The 21,696-nt window shown below is 37.2% G+C and overlaps 1 protein-coding gene across 1 annotated transcript in view; it reads left to right on the top strand.

Annotated features, from left to right (window-relative positions):
• Window positions 1-21,696, top strand: part of TDRD9 (tudor domain containing 9) — a gene marked incomplete at its 5' end in the record, with an annotated part of 90,579 nt that overhangs the window by 21,564 nt on the left and 47,319 nt on the right. Inside the window, 6 exons of the mRNA XM_082317399.1 lie at window positions 777-883; window positions 7,664-7,761; window positions 8,203-8,424; window positions 10,174-10,296; window positions 12,656-12,736; window positions 16,471-16,635. Coding sequence (XP_082173525.1) covers window positions 777-883; window positions 7,664-7,761; window positions 8,203-8,424; window positions 10,174-10,296; window positions 12,656-12,736; window positions 16,471-16,635 — 796 coding nt within the window. The remainder of the gene's footprint in view (window positions 1-776; window positions 884-7,663; window positions 7,762-8,202; window positions 8,425-10,173; window positions 10,297-12,655; window positions 12,737-16,470; window positions 16,636-21,696) is intronic.

Genomic DNA, 21,696 nt, shown 5'->3' with positions numbered 1-21,696 from the left:
TTCAAAAAACAAACAAACAAACAAAAAACGAAAACAGCTTTTGCTGTGTCCAAAGCTCTTCTACATTTAAGTGCATTTATGATTTAATAATCATACAATCATTGTATATATGCTACTTTATTCTCTAGTGAAATCCATGTGGTTTTCTTCACAGTGCTTATGTAGAAGAGAATTTTTTTTATCCCATTTCATTCTGTTTGTCATAGATGGACTTTGTCTTGTGTGTAATAAATTTCCATAAAATTCACTGATTGGGTGATTGTGTTAGGTTTTGGGTTTTTTTGTTGTTGTTTGGTTGGTTTTTTTTTTTTTTTCCCCCTGGCCACCGTCATCTCTTGGTTCAAAGACAAGAATTCTTTCTTTAAATCAGTGAGGTGATTGTCTACTTCCCCTGTCTCCAGGGTATCATGCAAGAATTATGTGTATTTTCTTAATTGTGTTGTGTCAAGTATTGGTGAAACAGAGGTATTTCATCTTTATTCAGAAGAAATCATAGACTTTCATTATGAGAGAAATTCTTAGGTATTAAAAACTTAGAGGATGATATTTTGGGAGCTCAACATTTTCGAGTCTAAACAAAAAGATTTAATGTGGCACTTTCCTCAGGCTAGTATCTAACTGCAGAGACAAAATTTATTTCTGAAGTTTGTTCATTGAAGTAGTTCCTGCATGACATGGAGACTCTGCACTTACTGTATAATGCTGTTATTCCCAGAGATATCCATGACTGTTAGATTAGGAAGCATTTATTGATTTGTCATTTCTTTCCTCTTCAGGCTGCCTATCACAGAGAGTGGTGGAACCGAATATGCTGAAAAATACGGACAAGCGGAGGCCCAAGAGCTAGATGTAGTTGGAAATGATCAGCTTGTCTGTAAACCAGGTAAAAAAAAATATTTATATCGGTTCCTATATATGTATAGGAGATATATAGATATATATATATATATATATATATATATATAGGTTCCTGGTATAAACTCAGATATACCCGCCCTTTTCCTCCCTGTGGGCTTTCCTCCCGTCTCCTTCCCTAAACAAAACCATGAAATGTTACTGTGTTTCTTGTTTGATGCTGTATGTGCATTTGTTTGTTTTGTATAAGGCATGGTATTAAAAAGTAAACACCCTATTTTCTGGAAGCCACAATGTATAATGCTGTTGCATAGATATATGTGCATAAATCTGGTTTATTGTATCAATAAATGTAGATATATCATTGAAATATATCTGCAAGGAAAAAATACTGTTCATTGGGTTCATGTCTTTCTCTATTCTGTTTTCTCATTTTCTGTCCATGTTATTTCTGTGTATACTCGATTGTTGCTTTGAACTGCCTTCAGAGAGAAATTTGATTGCACTTCTTTCCTAGGAGCTCTCGTAAAAGCAGTATGAGGCTGACTCACTTGTCAGGACAGCTCAGCTTCAAACTCTTACTATGCCTCTTAATTTCCAAATTTGTTAATGTAGCTGATTTCCCAAGAAAAGGACACTTGTGTGTTTTGTCTGTTCTGCGTGTCATTCTCTGTAATACTTTTTGTATCCCTTTGCTGATATACCAAAATTTGTCAAATTGAGAAATTTTCTAGAAATTACTGTCCTTCAGTGCTTCTGCAAATTATATGGAAAACCTCTGGAACTCAGGTAGATGATGAAGCCATTTGTTTGGTCCGTCATCAGCTGAGAGGCAGTAGATGCAGTTGGCCTGTCCAACATGTGCAGTCCAGCATCTGACCATCTGTCCTAACCACAAAATACTGTCTCTTGTTCAATTGACATTACATAAAATATGTAGGAGAGGAGGAGGTATTGAAAGGTGAAAATGGGGGAATAAAGGGACTGGAAGACCCTTCGCATGTTCTAGTTCAAGAACGTGGTGTTCCATAGTTTTTCATGTGCTTTACTAGCAAAGGAAGGACAGCAGTGAGTTGACTAAGCATAAGTTCCTCAGATGTTTCTTTGAAAGTATAGTGGTATTGATAATTCAAGGAAATAGTGTAAATTATTTAGTGTCCTTCAACTATTACATTGGAATCCTGCCTAGGGTAGGCCAGCAACTTAATTTAGGAGCTCTAGGGGCCTGCTTAATTTTGAATGGAACTGATGCTAGCAATGTTCCTCCTGTAAAACAAACAGGGTTATAACTTAACCTTGTTAGGAAATATTTCTGCATAGCCATCCCGGTACTTTGTTTTATAAATACCTGTTTTCTCTTGGTCTACCCTAAAATGTTTGTCCTTGAAATTTATACCTTCTAATATTTATTCTTGCCTTCCAGTTGTAACTTACTTAAACAGCATCTAGTTAGCAAACAACCTTAAAAAAATTACTAAAAAATTTACTAAAATATTAGCATATACATACTCTGGTCAGTGCTCTGCTCCCAGATGTAAGTGATCCAGTGGGGGACTCTAAGCAGACTGGATAGTGATGGGAGTGGAAGATTCCTATGGCATTCTGAGACCTAGCTGCTATATCCCCCCTGTAGAATAACATAAAAACTTCAGAAAATCCTGGTTCTTATTGCTATCAACTTTGACTTACAGACAGATTCAGGAATATTATGTTAGGATAATATAATAAAAAAGCTCAGTGAGTGAGCATGAGATTGTAATGTTAATTTTATTGCTTATGAATTTATATGTTGTTAGCGAGACTGCTATTCTCAAATAATAATATGTTCCTCATGCAGATTTCAAGAGCTCCAAGACCCATGTGTAACTATGAGCTATATCAATCTGGAGGTGGATGTTCTATTTAAGAACATGAAAAATTGTCATAAATGATCAAGGATTTATCTAGACCAGGCCCTACCACTCTAGCTGTGTTGAGTCCAAATGTAGTCAAGAAATAAGCAGCACAGCATGGAAATGAGAAGCTGATTAGCCCTGAAGGTTTCAGAGCTGGTACCCCTTCTGTTCCTCTTTCTTTCTGAATTGCTGTTCTATCTGTAGATGATATCTTCCATGCAAATTGACAGCCTATTTTAAATCTTGCAGAGTTACTGAAACTGTTGAGGTATTTGCTTGTGCCTTGGTGTTTTATGAAGTTCTGTTGAGCTTAAATTTTCTGCTTTTCAGTTTCTTTGAACGAGCCTTTGCTTTTATACTGAGAGGACAAATATAAATACCTAATCTGCTTCTCCGTTGGGAAAACTGAGATTGTCAGGGAACTGTGCTTAGAGTTCTGGCTTCTACAGAACATGGCAGAAATGATACTGCTGTGAAAAGGAAGTTGAAGTGATTAAGTAAAAGCAGAAAATACTTTGTCACAACTGTTAGCCAAAACAAGTAGAGCATTAGCAGTTCTTCCTCCCTGGCCCATTGGGCTAGTTTCACAATTGGTAGTGGCTGTTTCCGAGTCACTTACACACACCTTGGGTTCAGTGAGGTCACAGGATGTTGTGCAGAGGGAAACCTTCCAGGGCTATGCGTATGGGACTCTTGCCTACTTTAAGCATCCTGTGGAAAACAGATGGTTTTTTGGTTGGTTGTTTTTTAGGGTTTTTTTCCTAAATCTGGGTATTCTAAACTGAATGTCCTTCCTTTTAAAGGATGCTTATATCATTATTTTCATGCAGCTTTGTGTATGGCAGGCTTTTTTCCTCTTTTATCTTCATTATTTTCACACCATCAAATAGATCTCTTCTGGGGATCTTCTAGGTCCCAGGTGAAGTAATTGCTTACAGAGAAGAAGCAATTTAAACATTGTTTCTGATCGGGTTACTGAAATATAAAAAAACTTAAGGTATAGAGTTCCTTAAATGTTTTGGATTCAGAACAGATGCATGCCAGGAAAATTAATCATAGCACAAATCTTCATCCCAAATTCTTTTGTATTCAAAATATGTGCAAGTTGAAGAGGCTTGCAGTGGAGAACAGAAGGCAAAGACTAATTACTTGTGGTGTTTTCTTAGGAATTTTAACGTTACCTGAGGGCATCCTTCAGCAGTCAAGACTTCAAGACACAGAAAACTGTTAGCTTGTTTTCCCCAGTCAGGAAGGATAATCACTTTGCCCAGCCTCTGGATTAAGCTCTTCAGGGCTCAGTCAGCAGCAGCTTCATGTACTTCGCGTTATGACTGAAGTAGTGTGACTTACTGTGAAGTCCTTATGCTTTGTGGCTCACTGTTGGAGCCTGGTTGTTCCCTGGGACTTTCCTGTGAGCTTGCTTGCTAACTGTAAGCCCTTTGTGTGTCTGTAGCTCAGTCGAAGAGTGATCAGTGACATAGTAAGCATCTCATTTGACTCCCCTAACCAGCGCTTTCAAGTATATATCTTTTTATGCATCTCATTTTAATTTGGTTAGTGGCAGACACCGAGATCCAGCTGTATCCTATCTTCTCCCAAAACTGGTGAATACAAGAATCTTCTGTTAAAGAATCTCTTCAAATCCAATTCAGGAAACAGGTACCAGAAGGAATACATCTGCTATATGGGCTACAGTAACTGAGATGTTGGAAAATTGCTCTTTCCATGGGCAGTAGACTGTTCTAGTCATGGCAGTCAACATATCTCTACAGAACTTTAATAATAATTGAAAGGGAAGTGAGCAAGCAAATTAATCTTTCCCTTAACTGAGTTTTCAGTTTCTTTTTGCACTGATGCTGAATAGAGAAATGAATATCCTTATTTATTCTGGATTAGCATTAATGCTTCTTATACACAGAAATATTTTGCTTGTCATAAAATAGCATGGTGGGCAGTCACATGCTTCCTCAATTTACTATTTTCAGGTTGGAAGTTGCCTGCATTCTCTGTATGTCGGAATCCAAAGCTCATGTTTGAGCATGATGCCTTACAAAGGTGTGCACTGGTTGGGTTTGTTGTCCCAGTCTTAATAATGTTTTCCAGAAAGTATAAGCAATTGAAAAAGTGAAACTTTGTGCCTTTCTTGCTGATAAATATGTAGTTCTGTAGCTCCTTGAATCTGTAGATGCCTCTGTATTTGCTGAAGTGATCTGTTTTTTGAAAGACTGGTCCTTATTTTGGGATTTATTACACAAATAGATGTAAAAAAAAAAAAAAAAATTCAAACCCAAACAACAACAGTTGAAGGTAATTACACTGTGTGGTTTAGAGTCCACAGCTGAAAGGCTATTTAAATGAGTAGAACAACCTTGGAGCTTTCATAGGGGTGTATATTCAAGTATTTCTATTCTGCAGCGAGTCTTCGTTGTTCAGAACAACACCTTTCATTTAAAATAAAAAAAAAAAAAGTGAAAGTTTAACGTCTTTGAAGATGGTTACCCAAGTTTCCAATCCCAGTTTTGTTTTTTCACTAATAATCACATTGGATTTCAGAAAAAGTTGGTATCCTCAGTTTCTTAGAGTGGGACGTTTGATGGCTGCTTGGGTTGCATCAGTGTTCATGTGAAGCTGCCAGTTTACTCTGAGGCCCAAGACTGTACCGCCTGCTCTAGATAGAAGTCCCACAGCTGTCATGGTATTAGTTCCCCAGGCAAACTCAGGAATGTTTCTTTCAGTTTAAGCACAAAGTACATGTCTTGGAGAGAGGAAAAAAAAAAAAAAAAAACCCAAACCAAACACCATACAGTTTTTAGTACTTGCAGCATCTACTAAACAGTTATATGGCTGCTAGTTCTCAAACTCTGTGTATTGATGGTGGCTAACATTGGATGACCACTTACTTTTGGTATAATTTCTTTCCAAACTTCTGTGCTTAGGAGAAGGTAAGACATGGCTGTCATAAAACTGCCATATAAAAAGTGATATTTAAAAAAACCTGCATTTCGTCAATGAAAAAAATGAGATATACAAAATTGATTAAATTGATCTGGTTATTCAGCAGGTACGTGGATACTGGTGGTGGTTTATTTGTTTCTGGTTTGTTCCTTTGTATTTTTTAAATAAAATTGTTAATTGAATTTTAGGTTAATGATTTCTTATTAATACACTGGGTTTTTACCGAGTTAGAGAACCTTATAATGTGAATCCTACCATTTAGATTTTTTTTTTTTGTCCTTCCCTTCTTTTTTACAAGCACTATTATAGAACTGCTTCTGTCTTCTGTTGCATACTTTTAACACATTTTTAAAAATTGCAGTTGTTACATGGAAAACCTGATAGAGGTGGGAAGGCTATGTTGCTTTATCAGGAATATGCTGACACTGGGATCTTTTCCCTAGCAGCTTGAGCCTTCTTCCAGCATTGGTCAGGTCATGCGGAGCCACTGGTGTCTCAGTAGTGACATGTTTGTGCCAGAGGGAAGCCAGTCAGCCTTTGTACAGTGTTGCTGTGACAGAACGCTATGTATGAATTTTCCTGGGGAATATATTTAGAAACTTGACCAAAAGTATTTTAAAGAGGACAGTTAATATTTTCCAGGGTTGCTGATATTAAGTTCTGCTTTGTATGTATTTAGTAAATAAGTAAATCACTGTGCAGTGATCACCTATAACTGTTGCATTACACAGAATCTAGGTAAAGAACCTTTCTTGCTGGAGAGGATGGCTGCAGGAGAATTATGTTTTTTAGTGCTTTATGAAACTGTATAAATGAACTGTCCAGCTTTTGGGGGTTTGTTTTGATGTGGGAATAACTCATTTTGTATTCCTTGACACCTGAAGAAATTTGGGGGGTTGGAGCACATTCAGGTATGGTTGTTCTGCCTGCTTCTGCTTCACTGCTGTGTGAGATTGTTAGTAACCTTTCCGAAGAAAGGAAGATATAACTGTATAGTCAGTTATTTAGTTTATAGCCTTTGTTATAGTAAATATTTCCTTTGTAAAAGGAATACTAGATTTCTTTCCCACTGCTGTATTTCTTAAAGTTTTTATTACTTGTATGTAAATAAGTAAGTAAATTTCACCATAGTACCTGGTGAAACCCATTTGAAATAGAAATCTTTTCCATCTTTGATTTCAGTACAGTGGGGGTTTTTTTAACCAAATTGTTTAATTGTAACTTGCAAAATTGTCACCAAAGTCTTGTCCTGGTTTTCTCCTTCTACACCTGCCTCATCACCTGTTCAGTCACTATTTTGTTTTTCATGGTCAAACTGACAGCAGGCTGCTCAGCAGAAATTCATGGTAGCACTGTAAGATTTTTGTCCTGTATTTCCCAGTGCTAACAGTGACTAACTCGTGCCAAGAGACTGCAGAATGTAGTATCACATCGAAAGATCATCATGATACTTACCGGACTTGTTTTAAATGCCAAGTGGTAGAAATACAGTCGTCTTTGTATCAAAGTATGGGTTATTTTGTACTGTGGATCCAATAGGCTTTAAGGGAAACAACACATGGGTACATGAATAAGGCATATTTTTTCAGTATTGTCAAAAATGTTCTTGGGAATAGGTAGACTTGGCAGTTGTAATGCAAACTATGCAAAAATACTATTTTTTTTAATTAAGAGTAAAGCATATAGAATTATAGAATTGTATACATTCTTGACACTGATGGTGGCTTGTAAGCAGAAGCAATGTCTGTCAGAGCTGCTGCCAGTAAAAGAGCAGTTGCATAAACACAGAATATCTCTTCAATCTATTAATATTAAAAGGCATTAATTCTCTTAATACTCCTAAGTATGTGGTTCAAATTTGGTAGAAGTTAGGTTTCCAAATACTGTGATCATATTCTCCTGCTGGTCTTTCACTTTCTCTGTTGAAGTAACTTACTCTTGGTTATTTTTATGCCTAGATACTTCATTGTCTCAGTGTGAATCAAGTGATTGGACTTCTATACCGATAACTAACCATAAATATGTGGATATGCCTATAGCCAAACACAGGGAAGAGGTAATTTCATTGTACTTGGTCTCATTATGGAATAAAGCTGAAAATCATGTTTTGTTTTGTTGTTTTTTTTCTTTTGGTGTGGAGTTTTTTTCAGAAGGAAATTTCTATTCCTGTTTTAAGCATTGTACAAAACCTTTGCTCATGGTACAGAACCGTTGTATAAGAATTCTTAGAGGAAGAAACATTGCTGTTATACTTTCTCTTTATATGTATTTATATAAAATCTGTAAACGAGTGCATGCCCATGTACTTTTCTGTGGTCTTCCAACATGTTTTAGGAGTCCAGTTATCTACAGATGCCTAGGAGATGATAGAAAATATAGCACAATGTTTTACAGAGATTTGATATGTGGCCTGGAAGCTATTGATATTTCAAATCTTTTTGAAATCTGTTTTGAGTTGTTTTGTAGACTTACGAGTTTTCTTGAAAAATTTTTTCAGATAGTGTCTTTGATAGAAAGCAATTCAGTTGTGATTGTACAAGGAGCAACTGGCAGTGGTAAGAGTACACAGATTCCACAATATATTTTGGATTATTGCATTCAGCAGTCTATCTACTGCAACATTGCTGTTACCCAGCCTCGGAAAATTGGTGCCAGCAGCATTGCCAGGTGGATTAGCAAGGAACGATCATGGACACTAGGTGGATTTGTAGGATACCAGGTATAAGAAAATTTCAAATTGTATTTAAAGCTATATAAAAAAGTACTGTTTTGTGAATGTCCTGTCATTTCTTAGGGTCATATTTATATATGTTTGCTAACATGCATTTACATCTTTCTTTTTCTTCATTGGTCTGCAGCTCCAGGTTACATCCGAATGTACTGCATATGGTGCCATTTATGTATGTTAGATGCTTTCTCTTTGTTACCCATAAACCCGATTTTGTCCAGTTCCAGGTCTGAGGGGTTTTAATTTTTTAGTCGACCGTTACAGAGTTGTTTATAGCATGGGGTCTACAGTGCCAAGCTTCTCCCTCATCTGTTAGACCATGTTTGCCGCCTTCTACTCTGCATCCTGTGTCTCCACTTGCTAAGGTCTCTGCTACTGTACCAGGCCTGTATATCTCAACACTACACTGAATTGCTATCACAGCTAGACCAAGTAAAGCAAGGGTAGAGGCACATCAAGAAAAGTTCAGAGAGAGCAGGCCTGACATGCCTTAGTCCCGAGGCCTTGCAAACTCAGTACAAAGCTTATGGCCTGTTACTAGTAATAGCAATACGATATTACAGGGCAACACAGGTATATCAGCTTCGTTTTCACACCAAAAGGATCTTTATTGTCATCCTTACTGAATACTGTTCTTTGTCTAAGTGTCAAATCTTAGCAGTTTCTTTTGATATATCTACAACAAATGCTATAGTAGGAATTTTTTTTTTTTTTTTTACACTACTCTCAAGTTTAATTTTTCCATAGGTAGGTTGGAAGATGAAGTAAAAATACTCTTTACAGTCAGTCACTTACTAAAAGAAGCTTCAGTTCTGAGAGGTGAACATTCTGGATAACTACGTGGGAAATATGATCTGACATTATCTCAAATCTTAACTAAGCCAGTATTAATAACCTTCAGTTATTGCTTTGTAGAATTACTGCGGGTTATGTATGTTGTGTTTTTCCAAAGTAGTTTCTAAACAAAGTGTTTTATATGACTTCATACCTTGAATTACAGAGTTATAAAATTGCAAAATTGATTCATTAGGGTAATGAGTCTTAAAGGTGTTAAACGGTGCTGTGCTTCTAAACTGTCTTCGGGACAGAGTATGTGGATGTGCTGTGCCTGCTTTACAAGTGCTTGTGTGAACTGAGCAGAAGCGGAAGTAGAAGAACAGTTGAGTGTAGACTTGTCTGCTTTAGGCTGTTTTAAAAGCAGAAAGTGAAAAGATGGTCATGGCTCTGCCTATCTGCCTGGGTAGGCAGCATGTGAGATAGCTAAACTTACAGAATTATTTTAGAAATCATAAATCCATTGTTTAACATAGGGTTGTAGAACTTCCCTCTCAAGAATAAGTTGCCTGGTCTTGATGATATCTTATACCCCTTTCCTTTTCTCCTGTCCAGTAAGCAAATTATGTTTTGGCAAAACCTCTTTCTTCCTTAGTGGAAAGATCTGTGTGTGTACCTTTAAAAACCATCAAAGAATTCTTTTCAGGCTATAACCCCTAGCAAGAAATTTTGATCCTTTATTTTATAAACTTCTGGGTTTTTTTAATTTCTCCCAAATAAAATCTTTGCTTCCTGAGTTAGCTGATTCTGGGCTTTAAAAACATATTTGTAGAGAGGCTTTTACAAGTCTGAATAAATAATTCTCATGAGTTTACACTATATTTCATTTTGGAGTTCTTTCAGATGCATAATTCCTGTAAATACATGAACTATCTGTTCACATCTGTATTTTTCTCATTGTGTTAGGTAAGTTTAGAGAATATTTCCACAAAGGAGACAAGGTTGCTGTACATGACAACTGGAGTTCTTCTTCAGAAAGTAGTTTGTGCCAAAAGCCTAGCTGAATTCACACACATTTTCATTGATGAAGTAAGTTGGTGGAAATAAATTTAAATTTCATATTAAGAAAATCTTCTTCTTAGTCTCTTACCATGCTAGAGAAAAAAAATGTAGACATCTGCTTGTAAAGATGCTTTGTATAAGTTGTCCCAGCTAACACTTCTTTAAACAGGCTTGTCTCAGTGTTCCTTTGAGCAATGAAGTTTAGAACTGGGGGGGGAGGAGGGGGGGGAGAATGTTTTGAGAGTGCTTAGTTTTTGATATGAATGCCTTGAAATGTTTTCTGAAATCCACTGCCTGGATTCCAAGAATGTTTCTGGCTAGGCCTGTGAGGAGGAGGCGTCTAGTTTTTACTCTCTTGGCTGTTACCGTCCTTAGAAAGAGTCTTTACTCTTCACAGATGTCCTGAAAAATAAAATAGCCCTTTGAAAATTCTGTGTCTTCTGGCTGGATTTACAGTCTACTCCTGTGGATTCATCGTTATTGCTGTCACTTTACTAAAAAGCTAAAGAAAATATACTTGTAGGATTTTTTTGTCATTTGTGTGGTTTTATGCTTATTTTCTGAGATAAACAATATTTGACTTTTAAATATAGTCAGATGTGAAATTGTGCTTTTACAAACCATGAATGTAAATCACATGTAAGGTGTAGGACTAAATCTTGGGATATAGTGGCATAGAAGAGGACTTTTTTTTTTTTTTAATGCTGGTTTTCATTTTTATTCCATTATGGTATTGTAGCTGAGAGTGACTGTGATTCTTGGATACTTGAGGAGCAGGGAGACAGTACTTAGTATACCATTAGACCATTGCAGTAATAATGAAGGCTGTCATGACCGCACTTTAGATGGCACATTGAAAAACTGGAAAAGATTAAGCAAATAGGTATACTTTTGTACGAAGAAACTTTAGGACTTCATTCAAACAGACAAAAATAACCAAAAACCCCCAAGTCCTACAGAATTGTACCAGTTGTTTTCACGGGAAAGATTTGAGACTGCTCTAATGTATTAGCAGGGTCTTGCAAACCTTAACATTTTTAAGCCTAAGGTAAGGAAATGCAGATTAGATGCAAGACACAGAAGTTTAACAATAGAAGCTGCTTACACAGAGAAGTGTTAGATTGTTCCTTTATTAGGTACGAAAATTAATGAGTTGAGTTTTGTGGCCCCTTATGCAGGAGAAGAGATTTATGCAGAGGTTTGAAAAACCTTGTTTGCTTGGGTGCTGTAATTTGAACTGATGATACCAGCTTGTACCATTACTTCAGTAGCTCTTAGCTTTCAATACTGAATGTTTTTTTTGCTTCCCGAGCCAAAATTCCAGTCCCTCCTGTTTCCCATATGCTGCTTTTTTGTCTCCGCATGTACCTTGCAAATTGTGACCTTGACCCAGTAGTAACCATTTTTTGAAGCTGTCCCTGCTCATTTCAGGGGCGTTGGACTAGGTGACCTTTAAAGGTCCCTTCCAGCCCAAACCATTCTATGATTTTAGCAACAAGATATTTTCCACTTCATTCCTAATTGCAGGTCTCAGCCCTGTTAGAGTGCTGCAGGTGTTCAGGAACATCCATAGGCAAACCTAAGTCTGAAAATCATGACTTCTCACAGCAAGATCTTGCTGTCAGCCTGAAAACTGCCTTAGCTAAATCTTTTTTGTAATGGGTCAGTATAGAATATAAGTATATCTTCATATGATGTTAGAATATGCTAATTATCTTACAGGGGATGAACGTTGACCTTTGAAGGTTAAACTCTGGAAAAAGCTGCTACACTTAATATATTTAAACTGTAATAATTCAAGAAAGGAATATGATTATCATCAATAATGTTGAGAAGAAGTATTTATTGAACTGCAAGGAGCAACCAGAAAAAGTCAGGTGCTAGGGTATATAAAGAATCATATGGAAAATAATGTTTCAGAAAGCAGTTGTGTATTTTGATCATAGCTAGAAGCCATTGGGAACACGGGGAGTCAATTCAATTTGCTTAGCTGTTAGACAAGGTGACTTAGTGCCTGTCTGGATCATTTGTGGTCTTACGAGTACAATTGACTTACCCACCTTCAGTATCACTTCGGCTGTTATTGTTTGTCAATTCTAGTAGAGCTACTGGCTAGAGCTCACAATTGGTTTTCTAGTCATTCTACAGTTTTTATGACTTAATAGTGGCATATAATTTTTCTCAAAGGGTAGTCATGTGAAAAGCTGTGTTGGGATTTTAAAATGTGATTAACATGCATAGTCTTAAAAGGTGTGTTTTCTTCTATGAAAATGTATTGTTGTTCCAAGTTACGAAAATAAAGCATGAAATTGAGTAGCAAAGGAAGAGATTGTCAAAAAGAACAGCATGAATTAAGGAGAATTAAATTGTGAATAATGTCTTCCAGGTGCATGAGCGTACAGAAGAAATGGATTTCTTGCTCTTGGTGATCCGTAAACTGTTGCGTACAAATTCACAATCTGTAAAGGTAGGTTCAAAGTACATTCTGCTACTTTTTCTTGCAAGAATAAATTTTTACATGTTTTTGATCTACAAAGGGCATGTTTTAAAGAACTTACCTTAAAATGTGTCATTATTTTTTACTAAAATATTATTTAGTTGCTGTTCTTCATAAGCAAGCAAGCTAAAGGGCTTTCTTTTTCTGGCTGCTGTAATGTGTTCTGAGAGACTTTTTTTTTTTTTCCTCATGTTAGAATGCATTAGTTTCTAAAGTCTGCTTAAGGCTAAAAAATGCAAGATGGATATTTGACTAGAATTACGTATTGGGTATTGAGGGCAGTGCTTATCCTTGGTTAAATATGGTAGCGTTAACTCTTGGAAATACTGAGCTTTTTTTTTAAATGGGACAACATATTTTGAAAAACAATAAAGCGTTTCTGGCTTTTGCTGTAATTTCTATGTAGAACTGGTAAACGTGGCTGAGATTTTTCTCTGCATGTTAGGTAATTGTGCTTTGTACTAAAGCAGAGTTTGCAGAGATTTAGCATGACTTATTTAGTCTTTGTGGTCTCAAAGTAATGGACTCTTGAATTGCAAGAAATTAAATGCAGGTGATAGAGTTAGGCTAACTAGGTATATTTCTGTGCAGCTATTTGGGACTGCAGAAATTTTGTGAGACTATATTTTCTTTAAGTGCTTCAGTTAATTGTTCAGTTAATGCAAATTGTTCTGTTCAAAACAGATATAACCTGAATCTATGTTGGCTATTTTTGTTGCTATTGGAAGGGAATCTGTTTTCTTCTGTACAATCCACTGCATTGATTCAAACTCAGATAACTTGGTCTTTAGATCTTCCAAGCATGTTCTCACTGAAAGTACCCTTCCAGTTAGCATAGGGCATGTCTGTGCACTTCACATCTTTTACTTTTTATCCCTTTTCTTGCCGTTAAGAAAACTCACTTGTCTTTAAATTCAGACACAGTAGTGTGAAGCTGTTCAGCCTCTTGTAGCACTTGTCTCTGTCTACTAAGAATACCAAATAATTTGATCGTACTCAGTTTGTGAAAAGTTTGCCCTTGATGCTGATTATCTGGTTGTTGTCAATGGCCTACAGGTCCTATCATCTTTTCTGTTAGAAAACATTTTTATTTTATAGGTTCCTGAAAGATATTTTTTTTTCCCTATATAATTCTGATTAAATCTCTCAAAATTGTCACTGGAAAATTTTATCTCCTTTATATCCTTCTCTGCAGTTGCTTCTTCAGATGACACTTTCATATTGTATAAATCTGAGACAATCTTACATTTTGGGGGAGGGGTGTCCCCCTTTGAATTTTTTTTATGGGGAGGAAGGGGGACTCTTGATCTCAATTGCTGAGTTTTAGCAGAGTGGAACAGGTAATTCAGTTTGAATTTATACACTAAATGCAGTGTCTCCTACTTCATCCCTTTTTAGACCCTTTTGAAAAACTATAAAGGAAGGGAGTGTTGATCATGTGGCAAATTCATTTAGAAAATGCAAGGTTCTCCTCCCAGCCCCCCTGAATTCATGAAACAAAAGGGTGCAAGGAGGCCCGTTTAAGGGAAAAAATATATTTATAATTCGGGGTGATATGAAATACACGAGGTGTTTGTCTCCTAATCTGGACATTGCAGACCACAGAAATAGCAGGTAATTCAACATTGCATCAACTAACAGGATAGCAAGAGTGCTTCTGACATATGGAGGACAAGATCTACCTGTTGTGGTTCACCTACCAACTCTGCTGAATTTTCTGGCAGATGGCTGGTGCAGATTATTGCTTTTAGATCACAGGGCAGACATCTGACTGACTGTTCTAAGGTTGCTCTTGCTGGGATGGGGTTGTTGTAAGAAAACCTACAACTGTAAGAATGGCTCTACTGGGTCAGACCAAACAGTGCAATTTCCAGTAGTGACTAGTAACAGCTGCTTAGGTAGGAAAGTAAGAACAGGATAAAGATGGTCGTATTCCCAAGTTCTGGTGAATTGCCATTCAGGGACATCTGAAGTCAGAAGTCGGTACTGTGCATATTTTTGGTATCGTATGGTGGGACTTTAGACATGCTCAGGCTGCACGAGTGTTTTTGGACTGCTGATCTTGAAGAACTGTCTACTTCGATTACCCTCTATTCCCGTGTGTTCCTCTGCCATGTTGGTGATACATGCTTGCTGAATTTCTGCTTTGCGAGTAGATCAAACTCTTGGTTTAGTAATGTGATCCTTCAGGCACTCTGTTAGGAACCTATGGTTTTCCTTACAGTTTGGAAGAACTCCATGCAGATTAGAGAGTGCAAATTACAAAGAATTGTCTAGGAGAAGAGTTAATTTAGTATTCCTTGCCTGTAACTGCAACAATAATAAAGGATAAAAGGATAATTTAGATTGGGTTTTGTTTCAGTAGCCTTCAGGCAAGGTTACATTTAGCTTACTTTCCTAGCATAGGTGAGCCAATATCTATTGGGCCATGAGGCAGTTCATGCTGTAGTGCGACAGGTTTCATATAATATTTGCAGAATTATGTCCTTTCAGATTTCTTCTCCTTTCAGGATCATGTTAAATGACTTCATGATTTAGTCTACCCTCTCCATGTATTCCTTGTGCGTTTACATGTGCTTTGGAGCTGAGCACGGTGGTACAATGCCCACTTCATTAGCTTGCCTGCCTGTCCCTTCATAAGGGGGATGCTCTTGTATTTCATTGCATTTTTGGTTTGGGTGTTGATGTCTTTATTTCATTCTATTTTTTTAATTCATGCAAGGTGTCAGGAAAGCAAAAGAAGACTGACTGTGTCCCATTTTACAAGTACTGCTTAGAGTGGCTCAGAAGACCTGGAGATAAAGAAGCTGAACACTGCACAGTTCATTATAATTCCTTGGCTCTTTGTCCTTTTTCAAGTTGAAGCTGTCTAGTTTATTCCAGCTGGCTGTGCAGAGCAGTGGGAGCACATTCCAAATAGAAGGGTTAGAGGATAAATAGCCATAGCCACTAAGTTACTTCATTCTCTCCCTTCTCCCATTGTGTACATGCCGTGCTGTCTAACCAGGGAGAAAACAGTAAAGCTGTAAATTCTGAATTTCATAATAATTGAAAGAATTTGCTGCCAGGTAGCAAATGTGATTTCTGTTCTTCTGTTTAGGTGAATACAGGTTAAGAATCTTGACAGAGTCAGCAAACAGAGCGAGGAGCTTAGTGGGATCCTCAAGAGTTTTAAGTTGCATAAATTAATTGAAACTGAGAGAAAACTTATTTGGCATGTTTCAAAATCTTTATAGTAACATTTTTAAGGCTGGGTTATAATTACAGTTACTGCTCTGACAGGTGTAAGCCCATCTTTTGATGGAGCTAAGGGCATTGATATCTAATCTAACTGTTTAGTAAAACAGGAGTTGAAAATACTTAGTGTAGACTTTTTTCTTTTAAGGACCATGTAGAGATCATAAGCTTAAGGAAGAGTACTAGATGTTTTTAGGTTGAACTTTTACCACAGGAAAAAGTTTTTCAGGTTGTCTGCCCTAGGCATCTAGGCTGAGCCGTTCTCTTACAGATGGTTACCTTTCTCCACATGCTACCTAGGGAATCTTAAGCATTTAGCTTTGATTGTCTTAAATGCGCCTAGGATACATACCTGTAGTAACCAAAATTAGGCCATTTTAGCATGAAGAATAAGTGGAGATTCCAGCGTAGTGTGGCATTTTGTGTTAAAATTGATGTTTTACATTTGCTGTGCAATTTTTTAACAGGTAATATTGATGTCTGCTTCCATCAACTGTAAAGAATTTGCTGATTACTTTGCACTTCCAGTTCATAACGGTCTGAATCCAGCCTATATATTTAAGGTAGAAGGCAAACCTTATGCAATTGAAGAATATTATCTTGATGATTTGAAGCACACTGTTCATTTCAAGGTATTGTAAATATAACTTTATTTCTTTGGACATAGTAAGAAAGAAATTGGAATAGTCAATTGAAAGCTGTGTAATAAAATTAGAAATAACCAATTTTACATGACAGTTCTAGATAAGAATTAATATATGATGATAAAACAGGAGTCTCCTTACCAGCAGCCTGGTTTTTCTTTCATATAACAGAAATGGAGTGTAAAGGGCTGGGAATGTTAAGTAGTATGTGGCATTTTGTTCAGTAGGTTGCATCCAAGAACAATGTAAAAGTCAGTGCAGAAAGTAACATATGAGGATTTATAGATCTCTATAAATACAGCTGACAAACTCAGGGAATATTTCCTGGGTTGGTTCATGTTGCTGTTATGTGTCAAAGGCAGAAAGAGCTAGGAAATGAAGAGAGTCATCAGAAAAGAAGCATTTATGATTAGAAGTTGATATTATCAAGTTGGCTCCTCTATCAGCTGAGGCTCATGGGCTTCCTATTTTTTCCTTTTTTCTTTTTTTTAATACTCCCAGAGCTGTTATGCAGTAGTTTTGAACATATTTATGTTGTAGCCATGTAGGCCACCATGGCAAATACGTAATTTTGAGTAATGAAAGTATGTTAGAACAATAGATATTCACCACATCTCTGGTGGCCACTTAACAGCCTGTATGGCTTGCACTGGAGAATTGCTGCTCTAATGCCTAAGGAGGGTAGTAATGGCTAAAGATTCATTTACTGTGTCAATCTTCAGTGTATAAACTGCACAGTGTATTTGTTTGTAGAACTCCTGACATGCTATTGTATAGCATGTAGCTGCATGGACAGCAGATAATGGAGGAATAAATGTAAGTTTCTGTTAATCTGGTGTCTGGGCCCGTGCGAACTTCATGAAGTTCAACAAGGCCAAGTGCAAGGTCCTGCATGTGGTTCGGGGCAATCCCAAGCACAAATTCAGGCTGGGCGGAGAATGGATTGAGAGCAGTCCTGAGGAGAAGGACTTGGGGGTATTGGCTGATGAGAAGCTCAACATGACCTGCCAATGTGCACTTGCAGCCCAGAAAGCCAACCCTATTCTGGGCTGCATCAAGAGAAGTGTGACCGGTAGGTTGAGGGAGGTGATTCTCCCCCTCTACTCTGGTCTCATGAGATCCCAGCTGGAGTACTGTGTTCAGCTCTGGGGCCCCCACCATAAGAAGGACATGGACCTGTTGGAGCAAGTCCACAGGAGGGCCACGAAGATGATCAGTGTGATGGAGCACCTCTCCTATGAAGACAGGCTGAGAGAGTTGGGGTTGTTCAGCCTGGAGAAGAAGGCTCCAGGGAGACCTTAGAGCAGCCTTCCAGTACCTGAAGGGGGGCCTACAAGAAAGCTGGAGATGGACTTTTTACAAGGGCATGTAGTGATAGGACAAGGGGTAATGGCTTTAAATTGAAAGAGGGTAGATTTAGATTAGATCTAAGGAAGAAATTCTTCACTATGAGGGTGGTGAGGCACTGGAACAGGTTGCCCGGAGAAGCTGTGGATGCCCCATCCCTGGAAATGTTCAAGGCCAGGTTGGATGGGGCTTTGAGCAACCTGGTCTAGTGGAAGGTGTCTCTTTCCATGGCAAGGGGGGTTGGAACCAGATGATCTTTAAGGTCCTTTCCAACCCAAACTATTTTATGATTCTGTCTGTGGTTTTATAATAGGAGTTTGTTTTATAGTTGAAAAACAGCTGTGTAGGAATTTACTTGAGTGTCTGAACTCTTTCAGTATTATGGTTCAAGGCAAAATAAACAGGTTAAAGCAAAGCAGAACAAATGCACTCGGGCTTTAATAGTGACAACCATTCTAACAATAACGGGTGCATGGGAGTAGTTATTGGTCAATTTTGATAATTCAGGACACTGTTATAATGTTAATACAATGAAGAAAACAGGGGATGCACTTAAAAGGTAGCAGTATGTGAACATACTGTTATTCTTTAGGTTTCATCCCTTAATTCTACAGAAACTAAATTAGAGAAATAAATAGGTAGTTTATGGGAAACCCAGAAGTAAATAATTGCTTATGCTGTACACAGCACAGGCATTGGTTATGCCTCGACACAGGCAAGCTAAAATAAAAGGCTGTCAACTGTTGAAGTTTTAATGCAGCCAAAAAAATAAACTAAATGCATATAGCAGTTGGCCTGTCAGTTTTTATACATCAGTATGGCAGCTCAGATAAATAATATGGAGGACATTACGTAATATATGAGTTTTGTAAAAGATTTTTGATGATAGATGACAACAAAAAGATAACGAAGAAATTTAGTTAGAGGTCTACTTCAGTCAAGTTGCATCTGTCATAGCTGCACTTTGAGCTGAATGTCAGCTGCCACACCTTTCACCTCAAAGGTCGCAAACAAAAGGAACAGCTTTCAGTGCTTATGCCTTTTTATATTTTTTTATTTTCTCTGTGTATGTGAGCATTTAACTTTGATTTTATTTTTTTTTTAAGTTTTCATCTGTTTCTTTATGTCGTGTTGTCCTAGCTATAGCCATTGTGTTGTTCAGTAGAAGAGTATGATTGTTCAAGAAGTTATTTGTACCTTAGGGCAATAATAGAAGCACATAAGTACTCTTGATTTTCTTTTTTTTTTTTTTTTTGTTTATATGTATGAAAAAAAGAAGTAGTAGTTGAATTAGAAAGCACTGATGTTTGCTCTCACATCCTTTTTATTATGGCACTATGTGTGGAGACTTTCTCTGAATAGTTTTATTTAAAAAATACTTAAAAACATAGAAAGTCTAAGAAGATTTATGTAACATCCTAATAAAATGAAAGCGGAATCTGAGTGTTAAGGAAGTTAATGAGTTAACGCTGTCATGCGGAAGCAGGCGCGCATCTTTCATCACACTAAAATCAAAGTCAGTTAGATAACTGCCTGAGGTACAGGCTCCAGGCTTTAGTTCTTAATATTTTATTTTTGCCTATAAAAGCCTGTAAAATTCACATAAAAGAATACAGAAGTTAAAAGAAAAACGTCTTTGCTTTTTAGGTAAACAGATTTTTTTTCCAAGTTTCATCTTGATTTTAAAATTAATAACTATAAAATCAGATGACATAAATCATAACTCATTCCTTGAAGCATGTTGATTGGAATCAGTTTAGTCCTTTAACTGTCTCATTTGCTGTGAGGGATGACCCTTTGTCCCTTTGCAAAAAAATCTTAAAATAATTGGATGTTACTGTATAAATGTAGAATTCCTTTATGAATCCTGCAGAGCTCTTTGCTTGAATATGTCACTCATTTCTGTAGGTGATAATGTTTTAAAACTATGCTTGAAAATAAAAATTTTCTTTGAGCAATTCTGACTTGGATAATTTGGGAATTTACTTATATCAGTTGTGATTTGGAAGATAAATAGAAATGCCAGTCATTATTTTTCGTCTGTATGCGTGTTTGCACTAAGCCCTTTGCTATGGCTAGATAGACGTCTAGCTGAATCAAAGATAAAGCTTTCCACTTGAATTGCTTCATTTGTAGGAAAGAATAAAAATAAGAGGGAAGGAAGGGAGAAATACTCTTCACTGTAGCACTGGCTACCCTTGCCCAGATATTGGGTCACTTATATATGCTACTGTTTAATTTTTGAGTATAGGTTTATAAAAAGTAGTTTCTCTTTCTTTTGGCATAATGGCCTTTGTAAGTACATTGTTCTGGATATTTAACTGGATCATTATTTTCTCATATCAGCACCTTCTAAGCCCCAAGGCATCAATGAAACAGGTTTTGATGAAAAATGCATGAAGGCTGTATATATAGGCAACTTTAAAGGTAGTGTGTAAATGCTTACCTATTGCTGTAGTATAGTATTAGAGATATCAGATGCAAATTAATTGTGTAGTTAATTCTGTGAGCAGATTTTTAAAATGTAAGCAACTAGGGGGTCTAGATGTTAGTCTTTGGCAGTAGATCTGTGAAATTCCATGTCTTTTCCCTAAGGCAAAAAAGAGAGTCGTATTTTTGGCTTGCAAGTGTAAGAACTCCTTCATATCCCTGGAACTGAAGTCAGAGCCCAGATGAAAGGTAGCGAACTGCTGTCAGAAGCCATTCCGATTGTGTTGTACTATTTCAGTCAGCTCTGACTGGGCTTTTGGACTTGCTGTTTGTCACATCATTACCTTTTATTAGGAATGATGTGGCAGCCTTGTCATATTAAAGAATGCTAAAGGTACAATCGGTAACAAAATTGAAAAGTCAAATTTGACAGTTATTTAAGCAGGGGTAATCTAAAACCAAAAATCTTACGTTCGAGCAACCCAGAACAGATAAATTCCTTAGATTATCACATATATTGGGGGGAAAAAAAAGTACTACTACTCAAAACTACTAGAATGTTGTCTGTGGTTTCTCGTGGACTAGTCAAACTTCACTGGAAAAGCATTACTATAGTGGGTGTAAATAGCAGTTAAGAAGCGCTGGGACTGACAGAGTTGTGGACCTGAAAAGTCTACGTTGCTATTTGATTCAAGGGGGTCAGAGAAGTGGAAAGAATATTGTCAAGTTCTTGCAGATGGCTTTTCTTGATCTTCCCATCCATCCTCTACCAGAACAAAGCAGGATAACTTTCTCAGGGTTTTCAGAAAGGAGTCCTTCTGCAGACACCAAGGTGACACATGATGTAGTGTTACAGGTTGGCTGTTCTGGTAAAGGTTGGAAAGCTGAGGACTGAGATTGCAGTAGCAAAAGCTAATCTAAATCATTGTTGCCAAATTAATGTTAGCAGTGGTGCTTTTGTGATTCCATCGTGAGCTGCTTTATAAAAGGAAACTGGCAGAAAAACAACTAACATAATTTTAATAGTTCAGATAGTTCCGTTTTCTGTGGTTTTTAGCTCTCTGAAACATCTCTAAATGTGTACAATGTGTACAATTGCAGGCAAAGGATTTCTGATCAGGTTAAAACAGTCTTGGCACTGAACCTTGAACTTGGTGTGGATATGCAGTCCCAGTCCTGGAGCTGGGAAAGGAGCAAGTGAATGGACACTTCTGCTTCCTGCTGCCTTTTCTCCCAAGAACACCTTGGGAGATTGTGACAGATTAGAGCCAA

The sequence above is a fragment of the Platalea leucorodia genome (genome assembly GCF_965183815.1).
Source record: "Platalea leucorodia genome assembly, chromosome: 7".
Classification (NCBI taxonomy): Eukaryota; Metazoa; Chordata; class Aves; order Pelecaniformes; family Threskiornithidae; genus Platalea; species Platalea leucorodia.
Note: the sequence above shows the minus strand (reverse complement) of the source record. Positions and strands in the feature narration are given on the sequence as shown.